The 25,728-nt window shown below is 44.3% G+C and overlaps 2 protein-coding genes across 51 annotated transcripts in view; one reads left to right on the forward strand and one right to left on the reverse strand.

The window, feature by feature from the left end:
- The window catches only part of CEP350 (centrosomal protein 350), a 63,331-nt gene extending 53,975 nt beyond the window's left edge, over positions 1-9,356 (forward strand). For 43 of the 50 annotated variants that reach the window (XM_083506910.1, XM_083506906.1, XM_083506945.1 and 40 more), the window contains 7 exons: positions 236-372; positions 650-732; positions 3,023-4,749; positions 5,512-5,913; positions 6,482-6,628; positions 7,326-7,448; positions 8,647-9,356. In XM_083506910.1, coding sequence (XP_083363036.1) covers positions 236-372; positions 650-732; positions 3,023-4,749; positions 5,512-5,913; positions 6,482-6,628; positions 7,326-7,448; positions 8,647-8,811 — 2,784 coding nt within the window. In that variant the 3' untranslated portion in view covers positions 8,812-9,356. The remainder of the gene's footprint in view (positions 1-235; positions 373-649; positions 733-3,022; positions 4,750-5,511; positions 5,914-6,481; positions 6,629-7,325; positions 7,449-8,646) is intronic. The other 7 variants (XM_083506932.1, XM_083506903.1, XM_083506914.1 and 4 more) reach the window with 2 other exon arrangements.
- The window catches only part of LOC310708593 (podocin-like), a 671,219-nt gene that overhangs the window by 375,052 nt on the left and 270,439 nt on the right, over positions 1-25,728 (reverse strand). The window lies entirely within an intron of this gene.

Raw genomic sequence — 25,728 nt, forward strand, 5'->3', positions numbered from 1 at the left:
CGGCCTGCACCCCCCACGCTACGCCACTGTTAATATGCAAAAGCTATTTGTAAAAAATAAATTATTTTCAGTTATAGCATTCTGTATTGGCATATGTTCAGTAAGACTGTCAAGGTAAACTTAATTAAAATGGAGCAAAGAGAATTTTCACAAGAATCTCATCCTCTGTTTCTATTTGTTCACTCATTTTTAAAGTAAGAATTAAAGTTCTCAGACTTTCCTCACCTATTCTCAGACTTATGATGAATTCATCAAGAAGACTGAAGCAGAACTGAGTAGGGATCTGGAGGCAACGTCTACTGCAACGCCTCAAATTAAAACCCCATCTTCACCTACTGAGAAACCAAAGATCAAGTCATCTTCACTGACTAGGTAATACAGTTGTCTTTCTAAGTGTATGCCATTGTATATCTCAAAAAAAGTTGATATTTCTTCCAGATACCACAGTTAAATTTGTTTGTTGTATCACACTGAGTTGGAGATTAAGACTTATGGGGAGATCTGTTTATTTTTTTAAAAAAATGCCCTGGCCTAATAGCAAGTTTTGGCCAGGGTTTTTTTTACCATGTTTCTTTAGTGTCTTTAGCGTATCACACTTTCACATACCACAATGGCATAATGGCTGTTGGTTTCCCTTTTTTTTTTTAAGGTCAGAACCAACAAAAAGTTGGAAATCGATAACTGATTCTGAACGTCCCAGAGGGTCCCTGGAGTCCATTGCAGAGCATGTTGGTACGTAGCTTGAAAAACCAATGCTTGCTGATCTTGTCTCTGCCGAAACCTTCCTGGATATTTACAATGTGCAAACTGTATGAGAGGTTTTGTGGGTAAACTATATCCAAGATAAATGATTCTTCCTTCTTTGGGGCTATAGTTTTTGAAAGTAATGTCAATTCAATCAACACTTCCCCCAGTAATTAATTGTAACAGTTTCCGGACTACAGCCTTGGAACAAGGAGGTACAATTTCGGAAACTGTTTCATGCCGAAAGTATGAATTTCAGAAATATAGTTTATATTGGTATCAAAGTACTGCACATATTTCCTAGTGTTTTTCACCCCTTCTCTGTGTGCGCAGTTACGCTGTGTCTTTACCTTTTTCTGTACTTCTTCAAAGTTGAAATGAGGCTGTATTAGAAAGGGTGCACAAAACTTTTCTACGCACAAAAAGGATTATAAAAAGTCAATTGCTTCGACCCTTTTTCTTCCTTTTTAAAAATGCCAATTTGAGATTGAAATCAAATAGATACCAGATAAAAATGTTTAAATTTGGTTTAAATGTGTCCCAGAGGACTCTCCCCAGGTCGCGCCCCCTGTCACCAGGCCGTGTTCCTCACTGTCCCTGTTCTGCAAGCCCCTTGAGTGCTTTTGCTTGGCAGGAATGTGTCCTTGAACTGTGATCAATGCCCCTTGCTTGCTTGCTTGGATGGATGGAGGTGGTGGAGATATACACATCTTCGTGTGTGTGTGTGTGTGTGTGTCTGTATGTATGTAACTTTTCAATGTTTGCGTGGCTGGAATATAGCCAGCTTTACGAAGCCTAGGATCCTCCACCCACTTTTGCTTTTGGCCCCATCCACCACTGACACATTGCTCCAGAAAGTTGCTCATGAGGGAATACAGCCCTTGAAAAAGATTCCTCGCCCCCGGTTTAAAATATTCCGTTCCTTCCTGTGAATGGAACGGGGCTTTCCTTCCTCGCTCCTTCACTCTTCAATTCTCACTGCTCTTACCCCAAATCTGCTGGTGAGCATTAGGGACCCCCATGGAACAGTGTGGGATCTGGTATGAGGGACTGCAGATAGGGATGGGAGCTAGAGGAAGTCATTTTGTTGTGACTGGAAGAGCCACTTCGGATATACAGTGGTGCCTCACAAGACGAAAAGAATCCGTTCTGTGATTCTCTTCGTCTAGCGGTTTTTTCGTCTTGCGAAGCAAGCCCATTGACAGATTAGCGGATTAGCGCTATTAGCGGCTTTTAGTGGCTTTTAGCGGCTTATCAGCTTATCGGATCAGATGATAAGCGGCTTAGCGGCTTAGAAAAAGGGGGGGAGGAAAAAACCCCGCAGGAACTCGCAAGACATTTTCGTCTTGCGAAGCACCTCCAAAACGGAAAACTCTTTCGTCTAGCGAGTTTTCCGTCTTGCGAGGCATTCGTCTTGCGGGGCACCACTGTATATGTTTGGCACTGTAAGATAAAACTACAAAACTGTATTAATACAGGGGTATGACTGTAGATATGTGTAGTCTCTATTGGTCCTCAAAAGGAAAAGACCATGGGCAGGAAAAGAAACAGGAAGAAACCTTAGGGGCTTGAAGAAACATTTCCGCCCTCAGTGGTTTAAGAACTTGGTGGAAATTGCTGTAAAAAATGTGCTCCTGAGGAGGAATTAATTCTAGAAATAAATCTTTCTTCAACTATGTAGAGACCTTTCCTTGTTTTTTCCTGCATTATACATCCCAAGTTAATTTCTGTGGTGTTCTCTCATTCATACTCTCTCTCTTCCAACTTCATGAATGTAAGCCAGAAAAATGCAGGTGATTAGCATTTCATAATGTAACGTAATACAACCTGTTACCTATTATGTTGCTACTTGATAGTTTTCACTGTGTTGGAGTTGTGAACCTCCAGAATCTTGGATGTGCACTCTTTCATTTCTCCACTCACTCCCCACCTCCCATTTTCTCTGTCCAACTCTATTGCCCTTTTAGTGAAACATTGGCCTTTTAAAGTATCTGTGACAAGTTTTACATATATATTTCTTTAGTTGGATATAGTGCTGTTCTTAACGGATATGTTGTTAAGCCCCTCTGGGTTATTTTGTAAGGAAGTTGGGGTGTACATTTTTAAAATAAATGAAAAACTACTTGACTGCACGGGTGTTTAGCCTGGCTATCAAGGATTACACTTTTTCATTAGAACACAAGCATTATTGACTTAACTGCTTTAATAAGGTTAAATTGCAAATGTTATACAAAATGATGTAAGCCATTCATGTCTTTATTCCCACCCCCACCCCCAGATGCCGCTTCTCATGAGAAATCTGTGTCTGCGTACACCAAAAAATTCATTGAAGCAGAAATTCAGACCGAGGAGCACTCCCGAACACTAAACTCATTCGTACAGTCCCCAAGAATATCTAGAGCAGAACTTGGTGGTTCATTGGACAGCTTGGCTTCATCAGCTCTCTTCAAAGACTTAGGAGACTTAAGCAAAACATCCCATGTGTCACAGGACAGGTTTGAAGATGCAGAGAGTTATGATTCTATTGTTTCCACTATTAGATCTGTGATACAAGAGGAAATTGAATCTGTAGAATCAGAGGCAGAAGTTTCTCAGAAGGTTTCTGAAAGATGTGATGCTTATAAATTTAACAAAGAGCTGAAGAGTTCACCTCCGGCTTCCCTAAAGACAGATGTGTGTCCTGAGGCTGAGCTGTTGGAAAAGAATCAGGCTGAATTGGCTTTTGTATGTGTTGAGAGAAAAACTGAGATGCCAAAGGAAACTAACAAGGATGATAAAAGTGCCTTATCGATCAAATCCTCTCCTACGTTGAGCAAGGAGCTGCTGAAAGGAGATGCCTTGGTTTCAGAAAAGATTTCCATTTGCAAAGAGCCAGCATATTCAAATGATTTTGAAGTGTCTTCCTCAGGAACAGAGATGTCAAAAGATGAGACATCTCTTACTGAATATTATAAGGATGATTTTGACACATTTACATTGTCCCTTGAAAAAGACTCTAGGTCACAGGGGGAGAAATCTTGCTATACAAAAACTCCTAGGAGTAGTATTGAAAGTGATGATGAAATAAGTGAATGTCTCAGTGACAAGTCTTCATCTGTGGCTGGCAGTGTTCATTCAGAGAGATTATTAGAACTGAAGTCACCCACAGAATTTATGAAAAGTAGGGAACGCAGTGATGTGGAAGAGGAACCTTCTCATGTTGATTCATCACTTTGGATTTCTATTTCCAAGACAGAAGAAGAAACCATTTTGAGAGGTTTCAACATTGGTGACAGAGTTCTTGTGAGTAATATCCAGCCAGGTACACTGAGATTCAAGGGCCTGACAGAGTTTGCTAAAGGCTTTTGGGCTGGTGTAGAGTTGGACAAGCCTGAAGGAAATAATAATGGCACTTACAATGGCGTTCAATATTTTAATTGTAAGGAAAAACATGGTATTTTTGCTCCTCCACAAAAAATTTCTCGTATTTTGGAAAGTTCCAATAATTTCATGGACACAGCTGAAAACTCTTTATTCAAACAAGAGCTAAATCACCACAAAGTGGATCAAAATGAAAAAGAGAATCTTGAAGAGGAGAGCGAAGGAAGAAACCTAAGTAAGAAATGTCCCCAGAATAGTTTTCCAAAAGATGCATCTGCTGAAGAGGACTCACCTGCAGCCGAAGATTGTATAATATTTGCCTCTCCACTCCTGGACTTGCTGACGAAAGAAAGAAGCCAATTAGAAGCACAACTTAGAGTCCCATCCCAAAAGGAGGAAGAAGAGATAGAGCAAAAGAAAAAGGTTGACTTGCTGGCCGATAGCCTCCTGCAGGCTTTTGTGAAGGACACAGTTCATGAACTGCAGCAAATCGGGAAGGTCAAGAATGAGAAAATCCAGTGTAGCAATCAAGACCTCTGTTCTGTCCAAGAGAAAAGATTGGAAGCTAATGACCTGCAGAGCACTTTAATTTCTGAACTGGATGATGGCGAAGAAGTTTATTCTCCAGATATGTATCCCAGAGCTGTAAGTACAGTCAATCTCTATTGGGGAGGGGGGAAGACGTCTGCAGAGAGCTCTGCAAAACTCTTTCCAAACCTTTTCACCTTTCATTTCAAGCTCTGGTTTTGAAGCATGTGTGATTTTGACAAAAGGATGTGGGCAACCCAGCTATCAGTCATGTGGCATCACAGTGACATAATATGATAGGTGGATTACCTGTTGAAGTATGTCCACAGGTTCCAACCCCTGGAGCTAAAAAAGGTCCTCTACTTCCAGTCTAGCCATTAAGTCTTATGACTGATGAATGGAATGGGGCTTATCTGGGGCTGATGCCTACTAGATTCCACTGTGTATCAAAATGTGGCATACACTATAGGTGAAAACCACTACTGTTCTGAGTACAGTGGTGCCCCGCAAGACGAATGCCTCGCAAGACGGAAAACTCACTAGACGAAAGAGTTTTCCATTTTGGAGGTGCTTCGCAAAACAAATCTCCTATGGGCTTGCTTCGCAAGACGACAATGTCTTGCGAGTTCCTGCTGGTTGTTTTTTCCTCCCCCCCCCCTTTTCTAAGCCGCTAAGCCGCTTATCAGCTGATCCGATCAGCAGATAAGCCGCTAAAAGCCTCTAAAAGCCGCTAATAGTGCTAATAGCGCTAATCCGCTAATCCTTCAATGGGCTTGCTTTGCAAGACGAAAAAAACCGTTAGACGAAGAGAATCACAGAACGGATTCTTTTCGTCTTGCGAGGCACCACTGTAGCAACCACTTTCTTTTTATTCTACAGGAAAGCCCTGTGTGTTGTGCCAGTGGTCAGGAAGAGCTTGCCAAGAGGCTGGCAGAACTGGAGCTTAGCCGGGAGTTCCTGGATTTATCGGACGATGAGCAAGATTGGTTTGAAGAAGACTTTGGCTTGAGTTCTCAAAAACTCATTCAGAAGGAAGCAGAGGACTTGGCTGTGCCGTCTGAAACAGAGCCCCCCAAAGTGCCTTCCAAGCCATGTGAAGCGCTATTGGCTGTCCCACACACTGCAGAAGAGGTGGAGGAGCTGGTACATGCAGCAGCGGAAGAATTATGGAAGTGCAAAAAGCTGGGGCACGAGATTCAGACTTTCAGGCTCCCCAGAGATATAAGCGATTCCCCCAGAGATGATGACATTGAAGCTGTTAGTGAACAGATCTATAAACAGGTACATCAAGGGAGACAGTTGGGATTGTTGCTCTCAGATCCATGTGAAAAATACTTAGGAATCCTTTGGAAAAGAAGGAATGTGCTCTTTTGGTCTCCAGCTTTATTTATTTATTTATTTATTTATTTATTTATTTCATTAATACATCTATCCCACCTCTCCTCTAAGAAGTTCCAGGCAGCTTCCATGGTTCTCCTTCCTGCCCCAATTTTATATTTACAACAACCTGTGATTAAGCTGAAAGGTAGGAAGTAGCCGAAGGTCACCCCCAGAGCTTATATGACCTAGCTGAGATTTGAATACAGCTCTTCTGGGCCTTAGTCCAACACAAAGTTAGGGGGTGCATGCAGGGGGTTTGTGTAGGTGTGCAACAAGAGGGGGACCGTTAGAAAGTAATTCTAGAAGTTGTACCTCATCAGGAAGATTCACCTTCCACATTGAGAGACATGCACCAGAATAGCTGTGGTCACTATGCAGGTGTAATTATAAACCACAGACTGCATATTGATAGTCCTGGAGAATACAACATCTGAAGCTATTTTTATTCTACATTCTTATGTTTACCAAGGCTGTGTTTGACTTAACAAGAGAGATTTTTGAAGAGATCTTTGCAGAAGATCCCAGTATTAACCAACCCATATGGATGAAATCCTGCAGAATTATTACTGGTTATTTCCATCGAGTAAAAGATCCAAATGATCTGGAGGAGATCAAGGTAAGAATGAAGCTGTTAATTTCATTTAGGGACTTGGCACACTTCATCTGTAAGCCAAAAAAAGTTGTTTAGAAATAGCTTATAATTTTATCTAGAATTTTAAAAAATAAGCCATGACTTAGTGTAAGCTTTCCTAAGTGTGACCCTTTCCATTTGCCAGTTTGCACCTATGCCCCCATACAAGGCTTGTTATCTTTTCGTTATAGCAAGAAGACTTAAGCTCCATGAATACATGACTGCTCTGACCTGTATTCTGGGATGTAAAACTGATGAGCTTTGTGGTTCACAAATACATTTATAATAGTTACTGCTGTAGTTAGGTATCAAGTTGCTTTATTGTAATTGAACTAGCATAATTCTGAGAGTCCTTCCTGGGTAGTATGTTAAATTCACTGCATTTTAGTTTCTGAGGAGGAGGTTTCCTAAAGAATATACTCTTGTCACCTCTTAAGATGACTATAGTGAATAGGATTTTACTATGTTTAACTACTATAAAAACCGACAACACATTTTCAGAATTTTCACAAGAATGACCAAGGAAACATGTTATATCTTCTATTGTACATTCCATACCCAACAGTACAAAGTTCTTCACTGGATATCTTCCACCTTTGAATTGTGTTGGTAGAGAGGATTCTGTGAATAGGATATATTTCTTTCGAATATATTTAGCTCATTCTTATATACTTTACCCTAGTGTTTCATAGCAACGGAGGTGCTCAGGCTCTTAAATTTAAAGAAGGAGCCAAACCACAAAACGGACTGGCAGAAAATGATGAAATTTGGACGGAAGAAACGTGACAGAGTGGATCATATACTGGTCAGTAGATATTTTTAAAATTTTAAAGTTGCTGAAACGTTTACTGGATAGCTATCAAAGGACAGGGAGTTCATCTGCTTATCAATAAAATAATTTGCCCTTCTGTGCTTATACTGAAACTCATGGACATGCTCCAACCAAAACTGAGCACATTAAAAACCCATTAGACTGTAATGGCTTAATGGAATCTACTAACTCCAGAGCAGAGCATTTGCTTTGTATTAACTTCATGAGTAGCAAGAACCCAGCGTTTGCCATTTGGGGCTGCCTTGCTAAACCAAGCCAAAAATTGTTGTCATCAGCTTTGTCTTCCTTCCATTCTGCCCTGATGGAGACAAACATGTTCATTCAATAGCAGCCAAGGAAAACACACACACACACACACACACACACACACAGCTATTTCCTGCAGGAAAAAGAGGTGGACAAATACACCAGATTCACCAGTGTTCAGTGTTCAGAGCACCCATCACTCTGCAAAAGCCAACCAAATCACAGCCACCCTTTCCTACTCCAAAATAGAAAAGTGTTGGGGTGTTTGGGCCCTACATGTTTAAAATGATCCAAGTGTCTTCGCCACAAAGCTACCAAGCTACTTTCAGCCTTCCTTTCAAGAGAGAGGATTCCCATGCAGCTCTTGGGGCAATTCTCAACCATCTCTTAACTTTGGTGTTAGAAGGAAGGTACTCTGTTCAGAGTAAATACTGAAGCCTGGCAGGGAGTTTTATTTGAATTGTGAGAGTAGAATGGGTGCTGGTGGTGATGTAAGAGTTTGGAATTTTACTTCATCTTAAATGGGCATATACAGTATATACTCAGTCATGCTGTCATTTCATTGTATTGCACAGTATGGGTGGAGCTTAAAATCACGGCCAGCTGTCAAGACAGACGTAACAGTGGAGGTTGGGGTATAACACTACAACTGGGCTGAAGCCCTAGTGTGGAGTGAGTGTAGTCACTGGCAAGCCCAGGTTATTGCAATATTTCCAAGTTTGCTTTTAAGCTGTTATATAAATGATGACTATATTATGTTGTTCATAATAAAACACTTGTGTTGATTTCCCGAAGCCTCTTCTAAGGTGGGAGGAAGCAAAGGTAGCTGCAGGCTTTTACAAGAACGGGCTTATTCTAAATATGTATACAGATTTGTATTTAATAGTAGGAACTTTCTCTCCCTCTGCCCCCTCTAAATTCTAAGACACAGGAGCTGCACGAGGAAGAAGCGCAGTGGGTGAACTATGATGAAGATGAGCTGCAGGTGAAGATGCAACTGGCAGATGGAATTTTTGATGCCTTACTTAAAGACACTGTTGATGTCCTTCACCAGATTAATGAAAAAAACAAGAAGCTGCTGCCCGTCTGACACAGAATATTTTTTTCCGTAGCAATATGGTTTGGAGTTATTAAAATGAAGAACAATGTTTACTATTTAGTTTCCATTGCTGGCTGTCTCGTGCTCTAACCCAGTGAGCACCTCCGTGAGTGTCACCGACAGAGGTGCTCACTGGGTTAGAGCACGAGCCATCCATCCATGGAAACTAAACTCCAATTTATTAAAGGGGGAGATGTAAAACCATATAGTACTCCAGTGACAGAAGCTATATTTTACTTGGATGTACTGAGCTGAGCTGCAGAACCAGTTTGACACGGTTATTTACACAGACACGTACACACACGCTTCGTATCTGATATGTAAAAAACTCTGTCAGACTGGTTCCCAGGCCAATTTCTGCTACCAATCACACCTGCAGCTCAGCAGATTATAATTGCAACCTTAACACTCTGTAAACTGTAAGATATCCAGGGTAGTCCCTGTGTATACCAGTGTAAATATCTTTGTTAATTTGAGATGTACTTTAAGAGAATAAAAACTGTAAATAAACTGGTTTATAAATTATCCAAAAAAAATTCTCTTTTTGAAACGTGATCCTAATTCTCTCTCTGTATATGTGTATCTTACTCTACTCCATTTAAAAAAATATTGCGCATATATATATATGTATATATATATGCAGGTTTTGGTGTCCTCGGGTGTCTTCCCGTGTAAAAGTTGGGGTGTCTAGGCGACGTTTCGACGAGGTCTCACTCGTCATCTTCAGGCTGGTGCTTTCGGCTTCTTGTTACTGGAACAGAGCGGGATCTCAGTGTTTGAGTTCCTATAAATACTGTAGAGGGGTGTGGTGTATTGCCTCAAAAGTTCTGGGCAGAGGGGAAGTTCCCAGGCTAGTGTTCTTTTCTTCTTTTGTTCCTTAATTACTTGAGGGATATCTTGAGTGATTTCTTGAGTGATATTCTGAGTACCACTTAGGTGGGTCATTAGGTGTGGATTAGTTGCTAAAGCCTTCGTGTCTTGACCTCTTGAATTTGTGAAGAGTTTTTCTGGGAAGATGGCTGTACTGCACTTAGTTGTGCTTTGGCTTGGCTTCGTGTATAGGGGCGAGCTGTGGTTTTGTGCCCTGTGCCAGCCAGATCTGTGTAGGGATTGCAGGGGGGTGCAGCATCCGGAGGTGCCACTATGGTTTGGTTACTGGATGGTGTCTGTAATTTATCTGTGGAGAGGGTCTGGGATCCCGCTCTGTTCCAGTAACAAGAAGCCGAAAGCACCAGCCTGAAGATGACGAGTGAGACCTCGTCGAAACGTCGCCTAGACACCCCAACTTTTACACGGGAAGACACCCGAGGACACCAAAACCTGCATTCCTGTACCCGTGAAAATCTACGAAAACAAGTATATATATATATATATACACATACATACATACACACACAAGTCTTGGGCAAACTCTAACCAGAGAGGATGGGCAATAGTTACAGCAGGGGTGGCACATGTGCTTTCTGGGGGTTTGGGACCCAGCAATCATAACCCCCAGCCACCATGGCCAGTAGTCGGGGAGGTGGCTGTTATACTTCACAACATTTGAGGGTATCACACTGGCTATTCCTGGGATTAAGGGCTCTTCCACACTTCTGCTAACCCCGGTACTTTCCCCTGGGAAACCTGCTGTTTACCACTGAATCAGAGCAAATGGTGATTGGGTTTTCTCCAGATTGATGTTTGCTCCGATTTAGCGCTTAAGAGCATGTTTTCCAGGGGAACACGGCAGTGCAAAGGCAGAACGGCTTGGACCTGTGCTTTCTAGACATGGGATAAGCGTAAGTGTGGACAAGCCCCAAGACTGGGTGGATTCAGATTAAAATTGACACTGAGCTATGCAACTCGCTGGGTGACTTCCCACCCAACTTTGAAACTTTGTCCCCCTTGCCATCTCCCAGCCCAACCTACATGACAATTTAAAACAGTTATCAAAAGCAGCAGAATTTAAAAATGGGTATACTGACAATTTATGCACATGTCTGGGTAGCTTTGCTGAAACAAGATAATTTTCAGCATGCATTTAGAACAGCCTGCCAAATATTAAGCGAAGAGTTTCAGACCACAGGTGCTGCCACAGTGAAATGCTGGACTCCTCACAGATGCAGCTCGCATGATATTTGCAAGAGTGCACGTTCTGTAGATCGAAGCAATTGAGTAGGTGCATAGAGGGCCAGTGATCTAGGCATACTAAGACTTTGAACATGACTCGGTAGCAAATCAGCAACCAATTCAGGTCTTTAAACAGGTGTAAATGTGGTGGACTTTTCGACTGATTCAAGAGGAGACTTCCTGTGCTTTTACATAAATTCCACATTCCAATACAGCAGGACAAGTATAAGGGTTTGATAGTCACTGAGACTTTTCCCCTTGTTTCCAGCTCTCTCCTCAAGGGGAGGCCAAAGAGGCTTGCTGAACTCCAAGCAGAGAGCCCAAATAGAGACAAAACACTTTTTATGGTGGAAGTTTTCAGCAAAAGGCTTTGGCTGGTGCCCTTGCTGGCTGCGATGCCAAGAGAGATCAAGTTGTCACTGGCTGCAAATATGCATGGAGATGCAACAGCTGCCACCAGTAGTTTCCCGTGCCGTAGAACCTGTCCTGGGTGGAAACCAGCTACTGATTCCATCTGGGTTGGAATTCTGCATTGGTGGGGTTTTACTCTGTTGTCAAATCACATCAACAGCGCTATGGCAGTATAGCTAGACCCTCTTTGAAAACGTAGAACACAGCAAGCCTCTCCTCCAACAAAACCCACAAGGAATTGGCAGATCAACACCCATCCTAATCTGTTTTGACATTTAATATCTAGAATAAGAGCTGGCAAGAATATGGGCAAACAGTTCTTAGAAGCAGAAGAGGATATTTAGGAGAAATCTGTTCTCAACTGCTTGGGTCACCTCCCTGTTTCAGAGACTGGCCAGATTTTCCCAGATAGTGAGAAACTCTGTGAGAGCCATCAGGAATCTGTCCTCTCAAGGTGGAACCATTTTAATGGGTTTTTCCACCTTAGCAGCAGTTTAGGGTGGTTAGAAAGGCTAATCCCTGTATTGTTCCTTGTGTCATGAAGCAACACTGGAAACTGTTGTTACATTCAGTTGTATGACTCCTTTCTGTTGCTAGCCACACCTCTTCACTTTCAATATATCTCTTGTTCCTTCCAGCCCATCTCTTAAAGGAGCCCTGTCCTCAGGTTTGTCTGACCTCTGCAATAGATTCACATTGGATTCACCTACCCACAGATCACACTCTTTTTGCCCAGTACGAAACACCAAACCCATGGTCTGCTAGATGTACTGGATACCAGATTCCATTTGAGAGACTTGTGGTTGTCATGGTGGCCATGAACCCCATGTCTCTTTTGCATCTCATGTATTGCTTGTGGACTTCTCACAGGCATATGGTTGGCCACAGTGAAAACAGGGTGCTGGACTAGATATGCCTTTGGCTATCTATATCACCAGCATAGGGACAACGAACTTGTTCCCCGCCCCAATACTGCCGAACCCCAAAGTTTTCTGACACAAGCACATGCAACACTCATTTCCCAAAAGAAAAAGGTGTGGTGTCAAGAGCTAGAAGCTGAGGTCTACTCCTTTACACACCTATGTGGCAGGAGGAGGATCTGGCCACTGAAGCTGCGCTCAGCTCGATGCTTGACCTGATTTTTTTTTACATGGGGGGCAGGCCCACTCCCCAAAATATTGGGGGGGCAAAGGGTTGGGTCCCCAGGCACTGGTGCCCTGCACATAAACTCCACAGCTGTAAAATCCTTGTAGTACGTTTGATGTCTGTAAAGCTTAGGTTCCCTCTTGTTGGCCTCCAACTCCCATCTACTCCTGTCACCATAACCATTGATCAGGGATGATTGGAGTTGCAGTCCATTGACACCTGGAGGGTGGAAGGTCTCCCTGATTTAGATTCCCCCCCCCTTTTTGCTCTCTTTCAGGGTGATTTTTTAGCTTTTTGTTGCTCATGGAGGCAGGGACGGCCAGTCATGTTTTTCCACCTGAGGCAAAATGGAAAGGTGCTCCCCTGTGTGCCCCCTGCCCCTCCTTGCTACCCCTGCCACACCCCCCCCATTACCTCGGTAATGGCTTTCAGGTTCTGGCAAAATCTCACGTGAGCCCTTCTAAACCGATTATGAGGGGCTCTTATAATCTCTCACCGGAACACAGAAGCCACCGCAGCCACTTCTCCTCGCTTTGGCGCCCTTTGGATTCTGCCACCTGAGGCGGCTGCCTCAGTCTGCTTCATGAATGGGCCGGCCCTGTACTTTTGAAAGAAATTAAGTAATTGGCTCAGCAGGGCTCCAGAGCTCCCGCGTGAGTAAATAGTTCACTTCAGTGTCAAGGCGATGCCTGCCCAGAGCTTTCACCAACACAGAAGCAAATGAAGAAACCTTCCTTGACTTTCGGGAACTCCCAAGTGTGTCAAAAGCTGCTGTGTCAGGAGCAGGGTTAGGGCAAGAGGGTGGCACCCCTCTAATCTGCATGGTTACTCATCCCCTGTCTCTTGGAATACCAGTTCCATTTCTCTCTGCCAATGGCTCCTTCCTAAACCAGTATCCTTCACCTTGTTAAAACACAGGGCCTTAAAGCGCGCAAATCTCTAGATTCTGCAGAAAGCGGAATTCCTGCTCTACAATAAAGCACGTGGACTGACACAAAACCAGCATATTCTTCTGAGCGTTACACTTGTACATCCCATGTCCAGAAGCTTAATTTTTTGGTCCTCTGATCAGGCTGCTGTGCTGCTGATGTTCCTCTTTTGCACTGATTTTAGTATGCAGTCCTTTCCTGGCCTCAACTGAACTCTGCTGTCACCTTCCTCATGGTTCTATAGCAGAGGAGACCCTGGAATAATTATACCGTGTTCCAAGTTCATCTCAGGGAATAGTCCATCCTTTTTATGCTGTTGTGTAACTCAGGAATGCCCCAGAGGCATCAGGAGTGCAGCCGTACTTTACAGCCACTTAGTTTTGGTAGAGCAGCTCCTGCCACAGCCAGCTGCAGGAGGCAAGAGTTTTGGCTTAGCCTCTCGGTGGCTTTTGGAATTCTAATTGCCGTGTAAAAATTCTGCCCTCCTGCAGCAAACAGAACCTGTCCGCACTGACTGGCTGGGTGGAAACCCTGGGAAGTTAATAGGCCTAGCAAATAAACAAAGCCATAACAAGCTGTGTTAACAAGTCCCAGGAACTCATTGGCTGGGAGGAGCTGAATGCTGAAGGACTGATCAGGGAGCTCACTTGGTCTGTGACCCAGAGCTTCATTGATGCTCATGGTCTTCCAGCGCTTCAGAGAGCCAGTGTGGTGTAGTGGTTAAGAGCGATAGACTCGTAATCTGGGGAACCGGGTTCACTTCCCCGCTCCTCCACATGCAGCTGCTGGGTGACCTTGGGCCAGTCACACTTCTTTGAAGTCTCTCAGCCCCACTCACCTCACAGAGTGTTTGTTGTGGGGGAGGAAGGGAAAAGGAGAATGTTGGCCACTTTGAGACTCCTTAGAGTAGTGATAAAGCGGGATATCAACTCCAAACTCCTCCTCTTCTTCTTCAACAACAGTGTGCAACATGCGGTGTTCTGGTTAGAGGGTTTATGGCCCAGCCAAGTGAAAGTGTGTGTGAGCTAGCACGTGTTCCAGTGGGTGAGGGTTGCAACGAGGGAGAGATCAGGACCAGGGAGGGAGGATACCGCTGACAGATCTACAAATATGCAGTGACTAAATTTAGCCGATTGTATGTCACAACCTTAGTCCTGGGTGCTCCTTAAAAAAAAAACACATGCCGCAAAGGTGATGAAAATATAGCATAATGGATGTTTTGTGTATGTGTGTATGTTATTAGGGGACTGCAGATAAACGCAGTGAGAATGCATGTGTCAAGAGGAGTGTCTTTGCAGGGAAATATTTTAGAGGTGGATCAAATGTTTTGATGAGAGCTGGAATTTATCCCAAGTGCTGCTCAAGAATAAGAAGTCAAAGCAACTTCTACCTCACCATCAGAAAATTCCTAAAGAAGTGAATGTTTCTTTTGGAAGATTTACCACTAAAGGGCACTGAGCTGTAATTGGCCCATGGAAAAGATGGAGAACACCTGCAATCTATTATTTAGGCAACTCAAATGTTTCCTTATCTTGAAGCACAGTTTCAGGCTAGCCATGACTGAAGAAGAGAAGAAGAAGAGTTTGGATTTGATATCCTGCTTTATCACTACCTTAAGGAGTCTCAGAGCGGCTAACATTCCCCTTTCCCTTCCTTCCCCACAACAAACACTCTGTGAGGTGAGTGGGGCTGAGAGACTTCAGAGAAGTGTGACTAGCCCAAGGTCACCCAGCAGCTGCATGTGGAGGAGCGGGGAAGTGAACCCAGTTCCCCAGAATACGAGTCCACCACTCTTAACCACTACATCACACTGGCTCTTTCTCTGAAGCAAGACACTGCAGGAGGTGGCAGTGCATGCTATGTGATCCCATATTGTCTGTAGGGCTGAACTATCTCTGATTCAAACTGGACATCTGTTAATCCAAATCTTCTCTTGGTCGCCACAGGAGCCTTTGCTCCATGATGATCTCCCTTCCTTCAACCTCAAGACACAAGGCAAGAATCTTCCTTGGTGTCTCCCACATAGAAATGAGCACCTTAGGGGAGCTAAACAGATCCTCCTGTCCAGAGGATGGAATGGGGCAGAAGTTCAATTCAGTTCACATTTAACAGTGAGCTTACCCAATGCACTTTCTGAGGCAGCAGGCAAACTGAAACACAGCAATCTTTTGAAATTTGCACTTCTCCGAATTTCGCAATGCAGTTTTCCAGCCAAGTCATGTGCTCAAAAATGCATATAACTTATGGTTACCAGATGTCCCCGTTTCCAAGGGCAGTCCCCGGATTTACAAATCTGTCCCCGGACAAAATCTGTCCCTGGAATGTCCCCAGATTTCATTTAATGTCCCCGGATTTATATTTTAAGTGTTGTAGATTTATTAGTAGGGAATGAATGTTGCGTGATTGGTTCAATGGCACAAGCCACAGCATATGGGGACATCCAGCAAGGCAAAATGGCAGGCGCCACGGCAATGAACAGCTCCTGAAGCCAGACAGAGCCAACTGTGCTACCAGGCTGGCTCCAGGCTGCTGAGACTGCCGCCGCTGCTGCCACTGCCAAGGGGGAACCAGTGACGCCCAGTGTGTCAACTGGGGGAACCGCTGACCCCCTCCATGACCCAAATTGAGCCAGTAGTGAGAGCACCTGGCCAACTGCCCAGCAGCGCTCTGGGGCCAGGAAAACCAAGGGAATTTTGTGAGAATTTTGACACAGGGCTGACACAGGGAGAAGGAGAGGAGAAGGAAGAGAGAGAAAGAGGAAGGAGAAAAAAGAGGGGAGCTCTGACTTTGCCGAGCTGCTGCCACCGCTGAGGAAGAAAGGTCAGAGAGCACTGGGGGGGGGGGCAAGGACACGTGGCCAAGCCCAGGCCCGATCCAAGCCTACTCCACAGTGGCTAGTGCTCCAAGAGAGCAGGCCGGGGCCGAGAGGAAGGCAGCGTGACAGAGGAGACCACAGAAGAGAAGATATGAGTTCTATTTTTTAAAAAAACTTTAAAAATAACTTTTTCCCCTCTTTTTTTTTTTAAAGAGTTCCCGGATTCTTTGAAAAAAACTTCATAACCTTAATATAACTAGTTGAAAGTGTGCCTTAAAAATAGTGCAAATCACATGCAGATTAGTGCAAATAGCATGTGTTATCAGTTCTCTTCTCCCTCTTCAGTCTTTGCAGGCTGAGTAAATATTTCTGTGGGCTGAAAAAAGAAGTGTGTGTGGGGGGGGGGATTGTACAGATGCCAAGGTTTGAACCTGACTGGGATCCAGTGCAGAACTATTAACTGATCTGCCACAAGCATTCAACATCCTCATTACCAGTGGTCACTGAGGTCATCAGACTTTACTCCTCCTCTCCCTGCCCTCCCAAGGTGGCACAGTTGAATGAGGGAAAATTCCCACAAGCACAAACTCGACCCTGTGGGATAGATTTGTAAGTGGACCCCCTGAAATATTCTCCCAGAATGTAGCACAGGAACGAGGAAAGGAAAGAACCACCATCACAAATGGGAACTTCTGAAATTACGTGGACAATAATTACGACAATTAGCTGTAACAGAACTAGAAATAATTACTCCGGGGAATGAAGCATTGCTGACAAAGATGGTGCAATTTATTAATTCAGAATTATGTAATAATTGGGCTCATCCAACCCAGATTTAGTTATGCTGAAACCCATCCGCTTCAATGGGTTGACGTGCGCCTAATTCTGTATTGGATACTAATCATTTTAACACCCCAAAGGTAAGAAATGCAATAGTCAACTCATATTGCTAACCTTTTATTACCCATTAGACACCCTCCCCCAATGAGGAATTGCATACAGAAGTACCAGTATGCTTAAATACAAGGGTCATCTAATCATAGTGTTCAAACTGTAATCTGTCTGCCACCAACTCCTTCTCTGCCCCCCCCCAATCTTTCTCCTTGCCCCATTTGTCTCCTTGTCGTTCTGTCTCCTTGTCCAAGAACGTTCCTTTTTCAGCCGCTTTAGAATGGAACTTGTCTTTGAGATGAGGAAGTTTTTGGCATTAATGTTGCAGTGTGGTGTAGTGGTTAAGAGTGGTGGACTCGTAATCTGGTGAACCGGATTCGATTCCATGCTCCTCCACATGCAGCTGCTGGGTGACCTTGGGCCAGTCACACTTCTTTGAAGTCTCTCAGCCCCACTCACCTCACAGAGTGTTTGTTGTGGGGGAGGAAGGGAAAGGAGATTGTTAGCCGCTTTGAGACTCCTTAGGGTAGTGATAAAGCAGGATATCAAATCCAAACTCTTCTTCTTCTCTTCTAAAGCATCTGTAGTCTTTGATCACATTGACTGTGGAATAACAAAGGCTTTTTTGAGGAGCCTTTGCTAAATCATATTGGGAAGGAGGGTTCTGTGACCCAAGATCTATTACAGACGTTGATGGGGAACCAGTGGTCCTCCAGACATTGTAGGGGGTCAACATTCATCAGCCTCAGCAACCATAGACAAGGATCAGGAATGATGGGAGTTGCTGGTAAACAACATCTAAAGGGCCACAAATGACCTATCCCTGTGTTACAGAACGATGGACTGTGACCTGGGAGACCAGGGTTTGAATCCGCACTCAGCCATGAAGCTCGCTGGCTGACCTTGGCCCAGTCACAGTCTCTCAGCCCCATCTACCTCACAGGGTTGCGGTGAGGATGAAATGGGGAGGAGAACCATGTGCGCCATCTTGAGCTCCTTGGGAGAAAAGGGGGTATACTATAAATGTAATAAATAGAAATAAACTCACCGAAGGACCCCTCTTCTGTCCAGTGCTCTACAAATGACAGTTATCTGGTTCAGAATGCTTGGAGGTTAAATGGAAACTTAAGAGAGTGATGGACCACATTTGGTTGGGGACCTTTAGCAAAGGCCTCGCCGGCATGGAAATAACCACTGTGCCCAATTCACAGAAGCACCAGCCCCTTGTCAGTCTGGTGACCCTACTTACTTTGACTCATTCCTTCCTGCTAAGCAGTCCTCCTTTCTGCACCTTTCTTCCTTGAACTCCCTGCAGCCTGGGCCATAGTTAAACTTCTTTGTATAGGTAATTTGGAGGTGGCATCTCTCTGCAACTCCAGGTGATAGTCCCACGCCCCCCCACCTCCTTCTGAAACATAGGCTAACGCACAAAATTGGGAAACACGCTAAGGTAAGGTTACCAGATTTTTTTCAAAGAATCCGGGGACCCTTTTTTTTTAAAGAGAAAAAAAAAGTTATTAAAAAAAGTTATGTTTTTTTTAAAAGAACTCATATCTTCTCTTCTGTGGTCTCCTCTGTTGCGCAGCCTTCCTCTGCGCCCCGGCCTGCTCTCTTGGAGCGCTAGCCACCATGGAGTAGGCTCGGATCGGGCCTGGGTTCGGCCACGTGTCCTTGCCCTCCCGGTGCTCTCCTACCTCTCCTCCTCAGCGGCAGCGCAGCAAGGTCAGGGCTCCCCTCTTTTTTCTCCTTCCTCTTTCTCTCTCTTCCTTCTCCTCCTCCTTCTCCCTGTGTCAGCTCTGGGGTTTTTACTGTCCCCGGAGCGCCGCTGGGCAGTCAGCCAGGTGGCTGGGCAGTCAGCCGGGTGGCCGGGCGCTCTCACTCACGACTTGATTTGGGTCCCGGCCGGGGGGGGGGGTCAGAGGTTCCCCCAGTTGACACGCCGGGCATCACTGGTTCCCCCTTGGCTGTGGCAGCGGCGGCAGTCTCAGCAGCCTAGAGCCAGCCTGGTAGCGCAGTTGGCTCTGGCTGGCTTCAGGAGCTGTTCGCTGCTGTGGTGCCCGCCATTTTCCCTCACTGGACGTCCCCATATGATGTGTCTTGTGCCGTTGAACCAATCACGCAACATTCATTCCCTACTAATAAATCTACAACACTTAAAATATAAATCCGGGGACATTAAATGAAATCTGGGGACATTCCGGGGACGGATTTTGTCCGGGGACAGATTTGTAAATCCGGGGACTGTCCCTGGGAAACAGGGACATCTGGTAACCATACGTTATATGCATTTTTGAGCACATTACTTGGCTGGAAAACTGCATTGCGAAATTCGGAGAAGTGCAAATTTCGAAAGATTGCTGTGTTTCAGTTTGCCTGGGAAACGGGGGCATCTGGTAACCATAAGTTATATGCATATGATAACCATACGCTAAGGATTTGGGAGGGTGGGAAGGTACAGGCAAGGCAAGGCAGAGGCACCACAAGCCCAGTAAGTTAAAAGCCACACCAGATACAATAGGGCTCTTTCCACCACCGTAGACTGAGCCTTTGCCTCTGACTCAGAAACACCTTGGGTGGCTCACTGGATCTCTGTTTCCACATTCAGCACACAAGAGAGTAAGGACACCACCCTCCTAGTAAAGGGTGGCTGAAGCATAGTGAGAAAATGTGCTTCGTGACAGGAACACATTAATCATAATGCTACTGATACGAGGTAGCAGAGTCTTTTAGTGAACAGTAGAAATTAACAAATGGTAGGTTTTTTGATTATTTGGGATATAAAGGTGGGAAAACAGCTGCAGGGAAATTCTTGGGCTAGCCTATGCAAAAAAACTGACCTGGCCAAGTTAGGACCATTAATAAACAATGCAGGGCCATTGAGGGCCATTGCAATGCAAGGAAACTGTCCTTCCCCACTGCCTTGAGGTGAAGACAGAAACAGGGCGTTTGGGTGTGATGTCACAAGAAGCTTTTGGGGCTTGGAATGGCTGGGAAAAGAGCAAAAAGATATTGGCTGGCTGGCTGGCTGAAGGCAGAAGTGGTCTGGATTCTAGCACTGCTGTGGGGAACAAGCCCCTCTTGAGATGACCATGCTGTAAGAACTGGACTCCTTCTATGTAGACTAAAGCTGTAAAGTTAAGGGACCCCTGACCGTTAGGTCCAGTCGCACACGACTCTGGGGTTGCGGCGCTCATCTCGCTCTATAAGGCCGAGGGAGCCGGTGTTTGTCCGCAGACAGCTTCCGGGTCATGTGGCCAGCATGACTAAGCCACTTCTGGCAAACCAGAGCAGCGCACGGAAACGCCGTCTACCTTCCTTCTGGAGCGGCACCTATTTATCTACTTGCACTTTGACGTGCTTTCGAACTGCTAGGTTGGCAGGAGCAGGGACCGAGCAACGGGAGCTCACCCCATCGCGGGGATTCGAACCGCCGACCTTCCATTTGGCAAGCCCTAGGCTCTAAATGTAATTAAATCAATAAAGCGAGATGAGTGCCGCAACCCCAGAGTCGTCTATGACTAACGGTCAGGGGTCCCTTTATCTTTACCTTAAACCACATTACTAAAGGCACAGCATGCATGTAGAAGGGTGCCACTACCGATAAGGCCCTCTGCCTGATTCCCTGTAGCTTGGCTTCTCACAGTGAGGGAACCGCCAGAAGGCACTCAGTGCTGGACCTCGGAGTCCAGCAGAATGATGGGGGTGGAGACACTCCTTCAGCTATACTGGGCTGAGGCCGTTTAGGGCTTTAAAGGTCAACACCAACACTTTGAATTGTGCTTGGAAATGTACTGGTAGCCAGTGTAGGTCTTTCAAGACTGGTGTTATGTGGTCTCAGTGGCCGCCCCCAGTCACCAGTCTAGCTGCCGCATTCTGGATTAGTTGTAGTTTCTGGGTCACCTTCAAAGGTAGCCCCACATAGAGCGCATTGCAGTAGTCCAAGCAAGAGATAACTAGAGCATGCACCACTCTGGCAAGACAGTCTGCGGGCAGGTAGGGTCTCAGCCAGCATACCAGATGGAGCTGATAAACAGCTGCCCTGAATGCAGAATTGACCTGCGCCTCCACGGACAGCTGCGAGTCCAGAATGACTCCCAGGCTGCGCACCTGGTCCTTCAGGGGCACAGCTACCCCATTCAGGACCAGGGAGTCCTCCATACCCGCCCGCAAGGGAAGATCTGGCTGTGCTGGACTAAGCTGTCTTTCCTGAAAGCCCATCCACTGTTTGCTGATCTTCTTATTGGGAAAAATCCTCATGGTGTGAAAACACATGATGAGGCAGTGGTGCCAAAGCTCATTAGATGGGGGCCTATGCCTGGAAACCCTTAAATATCGCAAGAGAAGAAAGGCAGGATAGGAATGTAAAATACAGTAAGGCGCTTTCCGTATTGTAAATTTAAAGCAGTAGGACATGGCTCGCCAAAGTCAACATCGCTGCATTTATTTAAGAATAAAAATAATGTAAAATGTCGCAGTCAAGTGCAGAAACAAACCATTCTTGAAATATATATTGTGTTTGACATGAAGAGTTCTGGACACAAAATGGAGCTTTTTTAATAGATTTTTTTTAATATAATAATAATAATAATAATATATTTTTTATTTGTATCCCGCCCTCCCTGGCCAAGGCCGGGCTCAGAGTGACTAACATCATAAAAATAACACAATGTGCATAAAAACAGACATCAGTTAATTAAAATACATATTAAAATTAATTCAGATAAGTTAAAATCTGGGCTGGTGGCAATTATCAGGTTGGAACAGAGAGTGGTTGACACTTGCCAGGGTCAACTGTTTCCACCGATCCTACAAGGGCCTGTGAGCGGGTTGGGGGCCTCCTTTGGGCTTGTTTTATACAAAGGAAAGTACGGTAAGTCAAACTGCATCCTGCCCAAAGGCCTGGCAGAACAGCTCTGTCTTGGCTTTGGGTTTTTGATAATTTTATACATATAAAGCATAACCATTTCAAACATTAAAATACAAGGTTCTTTCTCTCCTCCATGGGTTCCATGTTTGAGTTTAAATTTGCTGCTTCTTTTACCATTATCCATATATTATATAAGCATAATTATCCTCAATAGTTCCACATTACAAGTGTCATTACATCCCTGCCAAAGATTTTAACTGTTTACAGTGGTCTTTTAAATAAATTACAAATTGACGCCGGTCTTTAGAAAATACTTGATCTTCCTAGTTTCGGATCTTCCCCATCAGTTTCGCCATCTCCTCATACTCCATCAGTTTCACCTGCCGATCTTCTTTCGCTGGTACTTCTTCCTTCCACCTCTGGGCTGGTAGCACTCTTGCTGCCATTGTTGCATATATAAAAAGTCTTTTTTTCTCCTCTTGGTAACTCTTCACCTACTACACCTAGTTAAAAAGGCTTCTGGTTTTTTAATAATTGTATTTTTAAACATTTTCTTTAGTTCATTATATATCATTTCCCAGAAAGCCTTTACCAATGCACATGTCCACCACATATAGTAAAAATTACCCTCTTTACATTTCCAACACAACTTTGAACTTGTTTTGTACATTTTAGCCATTTTACTCAGCGTTGGAGTACATCATTTTCATATAGTTTTCTTTCATATAGTTCTCTTTCTATAGTTTCCTTCTGGGAACAGCATGCAGTAAACTTTATTCCTTCTTTCCATAACTTTTCGCAAGATGAAAGTTGGATATTATACCCAAAAGCTCTAGCCCAATGTATCATCACTGCCTTAACTACTTCATCTTTTGTATGCTGTTCTAAAAGTAGTTTGTATGTTTTTTGATAACACTTTCCCATTATTTTCTACTTCAAACCTCGATCTTATTGTATCAAAACCAAAAAACTGAGCTTTCTTGTATCCAGTTTCATTTTAATATTACACACACACACACACAAAAGCTCCATTTTTTGGTTTTGATACAATAATATTGATATATATCGATCCATCTCTCTCTCTCTCTCTCTCTCTCTCTCTCTGTGTGTGTGTGTGTGTGTATATATATATATATATATATATATGTATGAAACTGCATACAAGAAAGCTCCATTTTTTGGTTTTGATACAATAAGATCGAGGTCTGATATTATATATATATATATATATATATATATATATATATATATATATATATGCAGGTTTTGGTGTCTTCGGGTGTCTTCCCGTGTAAGAGTTGGGGTGTCTAGGCGACGTTTCGACGAGGTCTCACTCGTCATCTTCAGGCTGGTGCTTTCGGCTTCTTGTTACTGGAACAGAGCAGGATCTCAGTGTTTGAGTTCCTATAAATACTGTTGAGGGGGTGTGGTGTATAGCCTCCAACGTTCTGGGCAGAGGGGAAGTTCCCAGGTTAGTGTGCCTTTTCTTCTTTTGTTCCTTAATTACTTGAGGGATATCTTGAGTGATTTCTTGAGTGATATTCTGAGTACCACTTAGGTGGGTCATTAAGTGTGGATTAGTTGCTAAAGCTTTCGTGTCTTGACCTCTTGAGCTTGTGAAGAGTTTTTCTGAGAAGATGGCTGTACTGCACTTAGTTGTGCTCTGGCTTGGCTTCGTGTATAGGGGCGAGCTGTGGTTTTGTGCCCTGTGCCAGCCAGATCTGTGTAGGGATTGCAGGGGGGTGCAGCATCCGGAGGTGCCACTATGGTTTGGCTACTGGATGGTGTCTGTAATTTATCTGTGGAGAGGGTCTGGGTTTGGGTCTGGTGTGGTTGATTGGTGATGGCGTTCTGTGTGCCTCTGGTTCTGGTGTCGGTTTTTGTGGGGAGGGCTAATTTCCAGATGTCTGGCAGGCGGGACGTGTCGTCACGCTTGTTCATGTTGTGAGGGTGTTTCTCTATCTCGATGGCTTCCATGATTATTCTCTTGTGGTGATGTTCCATGTTAAAGAGCAATTTGGAATCTGCAAAATTAATTTCGTGTCCTGTTTCTTTCATGTGTTGGAAAAGAGAGGAAGTTTTTTCTTCTTTTTTGACGGCATTCTTGTGTTCTGCGATACGTGCATTTATTCGTCTGTTTGTTTGTCCAATGTACGTGGCTGGGCAGACTTTGCAGGGTATTTCATAGACCCCTTGGTTTTCCAACTGGATTTTATCTTTGGGGTTTCTGAGGATATTGGCTATTTTTTGGTGAAATATGAAATACCCTGCAAAGTCTGCCCAGCCACGTACATTGGACAAACAAACAGACGAATAAATGCACGTATCGCAGAACACAAGAATGCCGTCAAAAAAGAAGAAAAAACTTCCTCTCTTTTCCAACACATGAAAGAAACAGGACACGAAATTAATTTTGCAGATTCCAAATTGCTCTTTAACATGGAACATCACCACAAGAGAATAATCATGGAAGCCATCGAGATAGAGAAACACCCTCACAACATGAACAAGCGTGACGACACGTCCCGCCTGCCAGACATCTGGAAATTAGCCCTCCCCACAAAAACCGACACCAGAACCAGAGGCACACAGAACGCCATCACCAATCAACCACACCAGACCCAAACCCAGACCCTCTCCACAGATAAATTACAGACACCATCCAGTAGCCAAACCATAGTGGCACCTCCGGATGCTGCACCCCCCTGCAATCCCTACACAGATCTGGCTGGCACAGGGCACAAAACCACAGCTCGCCCCTATACACGAAGCCAAGCCAGAGCACAACTAAGTGCAGTACAGCCATCTTCTCAGAAAAACTCTTCACAAGCTCAAGAGGTCAAGACACGAAAGCTTTAGCAACTAATCCACACTTAATGACCCACCTAAGTGGTACTCAGAATATCACTCAAGAAATCACTCAAGATATCCCTCAAGTAATTAAGGAACAAAAGAAGAAAAGGCACACTAACCTGGGAACTTCCCCTCTGCCCAGAACGTTGGAGGCTATACACCACACCCCCTCAACAGTATTTATAGGAACTCAAACACTGAGATCCTGCTCTGTTCCAGTAACAAGAAGCCGAAAGCACCAGCCTGAAGATGACGAGTGAGACCTCGTCGAAACGTCGCCTAGACACCCCAACTCTTACACGGGAAGACACCCGAAGACACCAAAACCTGCATTCCTGTACCCGTGAAAATCTACGAAAGCATATATATATATATATATATATATATATATATATATATATATATCTCAGATGTTCTCCCTACAATTTGCAAAGGGCATAGGAGTAGAACATGACCCAGCCAGAAGTGAGCAAGGGATCCCATTGATTTAGTTCTCCCATCGAAAGGAAAGTGTTCAGAACTTCTTGCACCCTTACTTTTTAAGAGTCAGGCCCTTTGATTCTTAATGCTTTGGTAAAAGGTTATGGTCGGCACAAGCGGCCGTAAGTTCCTTGCGAGGTGTCCTTGGCCTCAATTGCTCACCGCCGATGCGCTGGCTGTCTTCATTCTTATTCACATGTGCCATAGCTTTTCAGTCTTGCATTCATCAGCAGTGATTTGTCTTATGTAAAAAAAAAAAAATCTTTGCCTCCGGCATAAGTGGTGGGAAATAATCTTTTTTTAAAATTATCATTGCTCCGTTGATGTGTGTCTCATCTGCATTTTTGGGAAAACATTGCCTCCTGTAAAGGAAGTAATCATGTACTGGAGACAGACAGGTACAA

The sequence above is a fragment of the Podarcis liolepis genome (assembly GCF_965112155.1).
Source record: "Podarcis liolepis genome assembly, chromosome: 6".
NCBI classification, from domain to species: domain Eukaryota; kingdom Metazoa; phylum Chordata; class Lepidosauria; order Squamata; family Lacertidae; genus Podarcis; species Podarcis liolepis.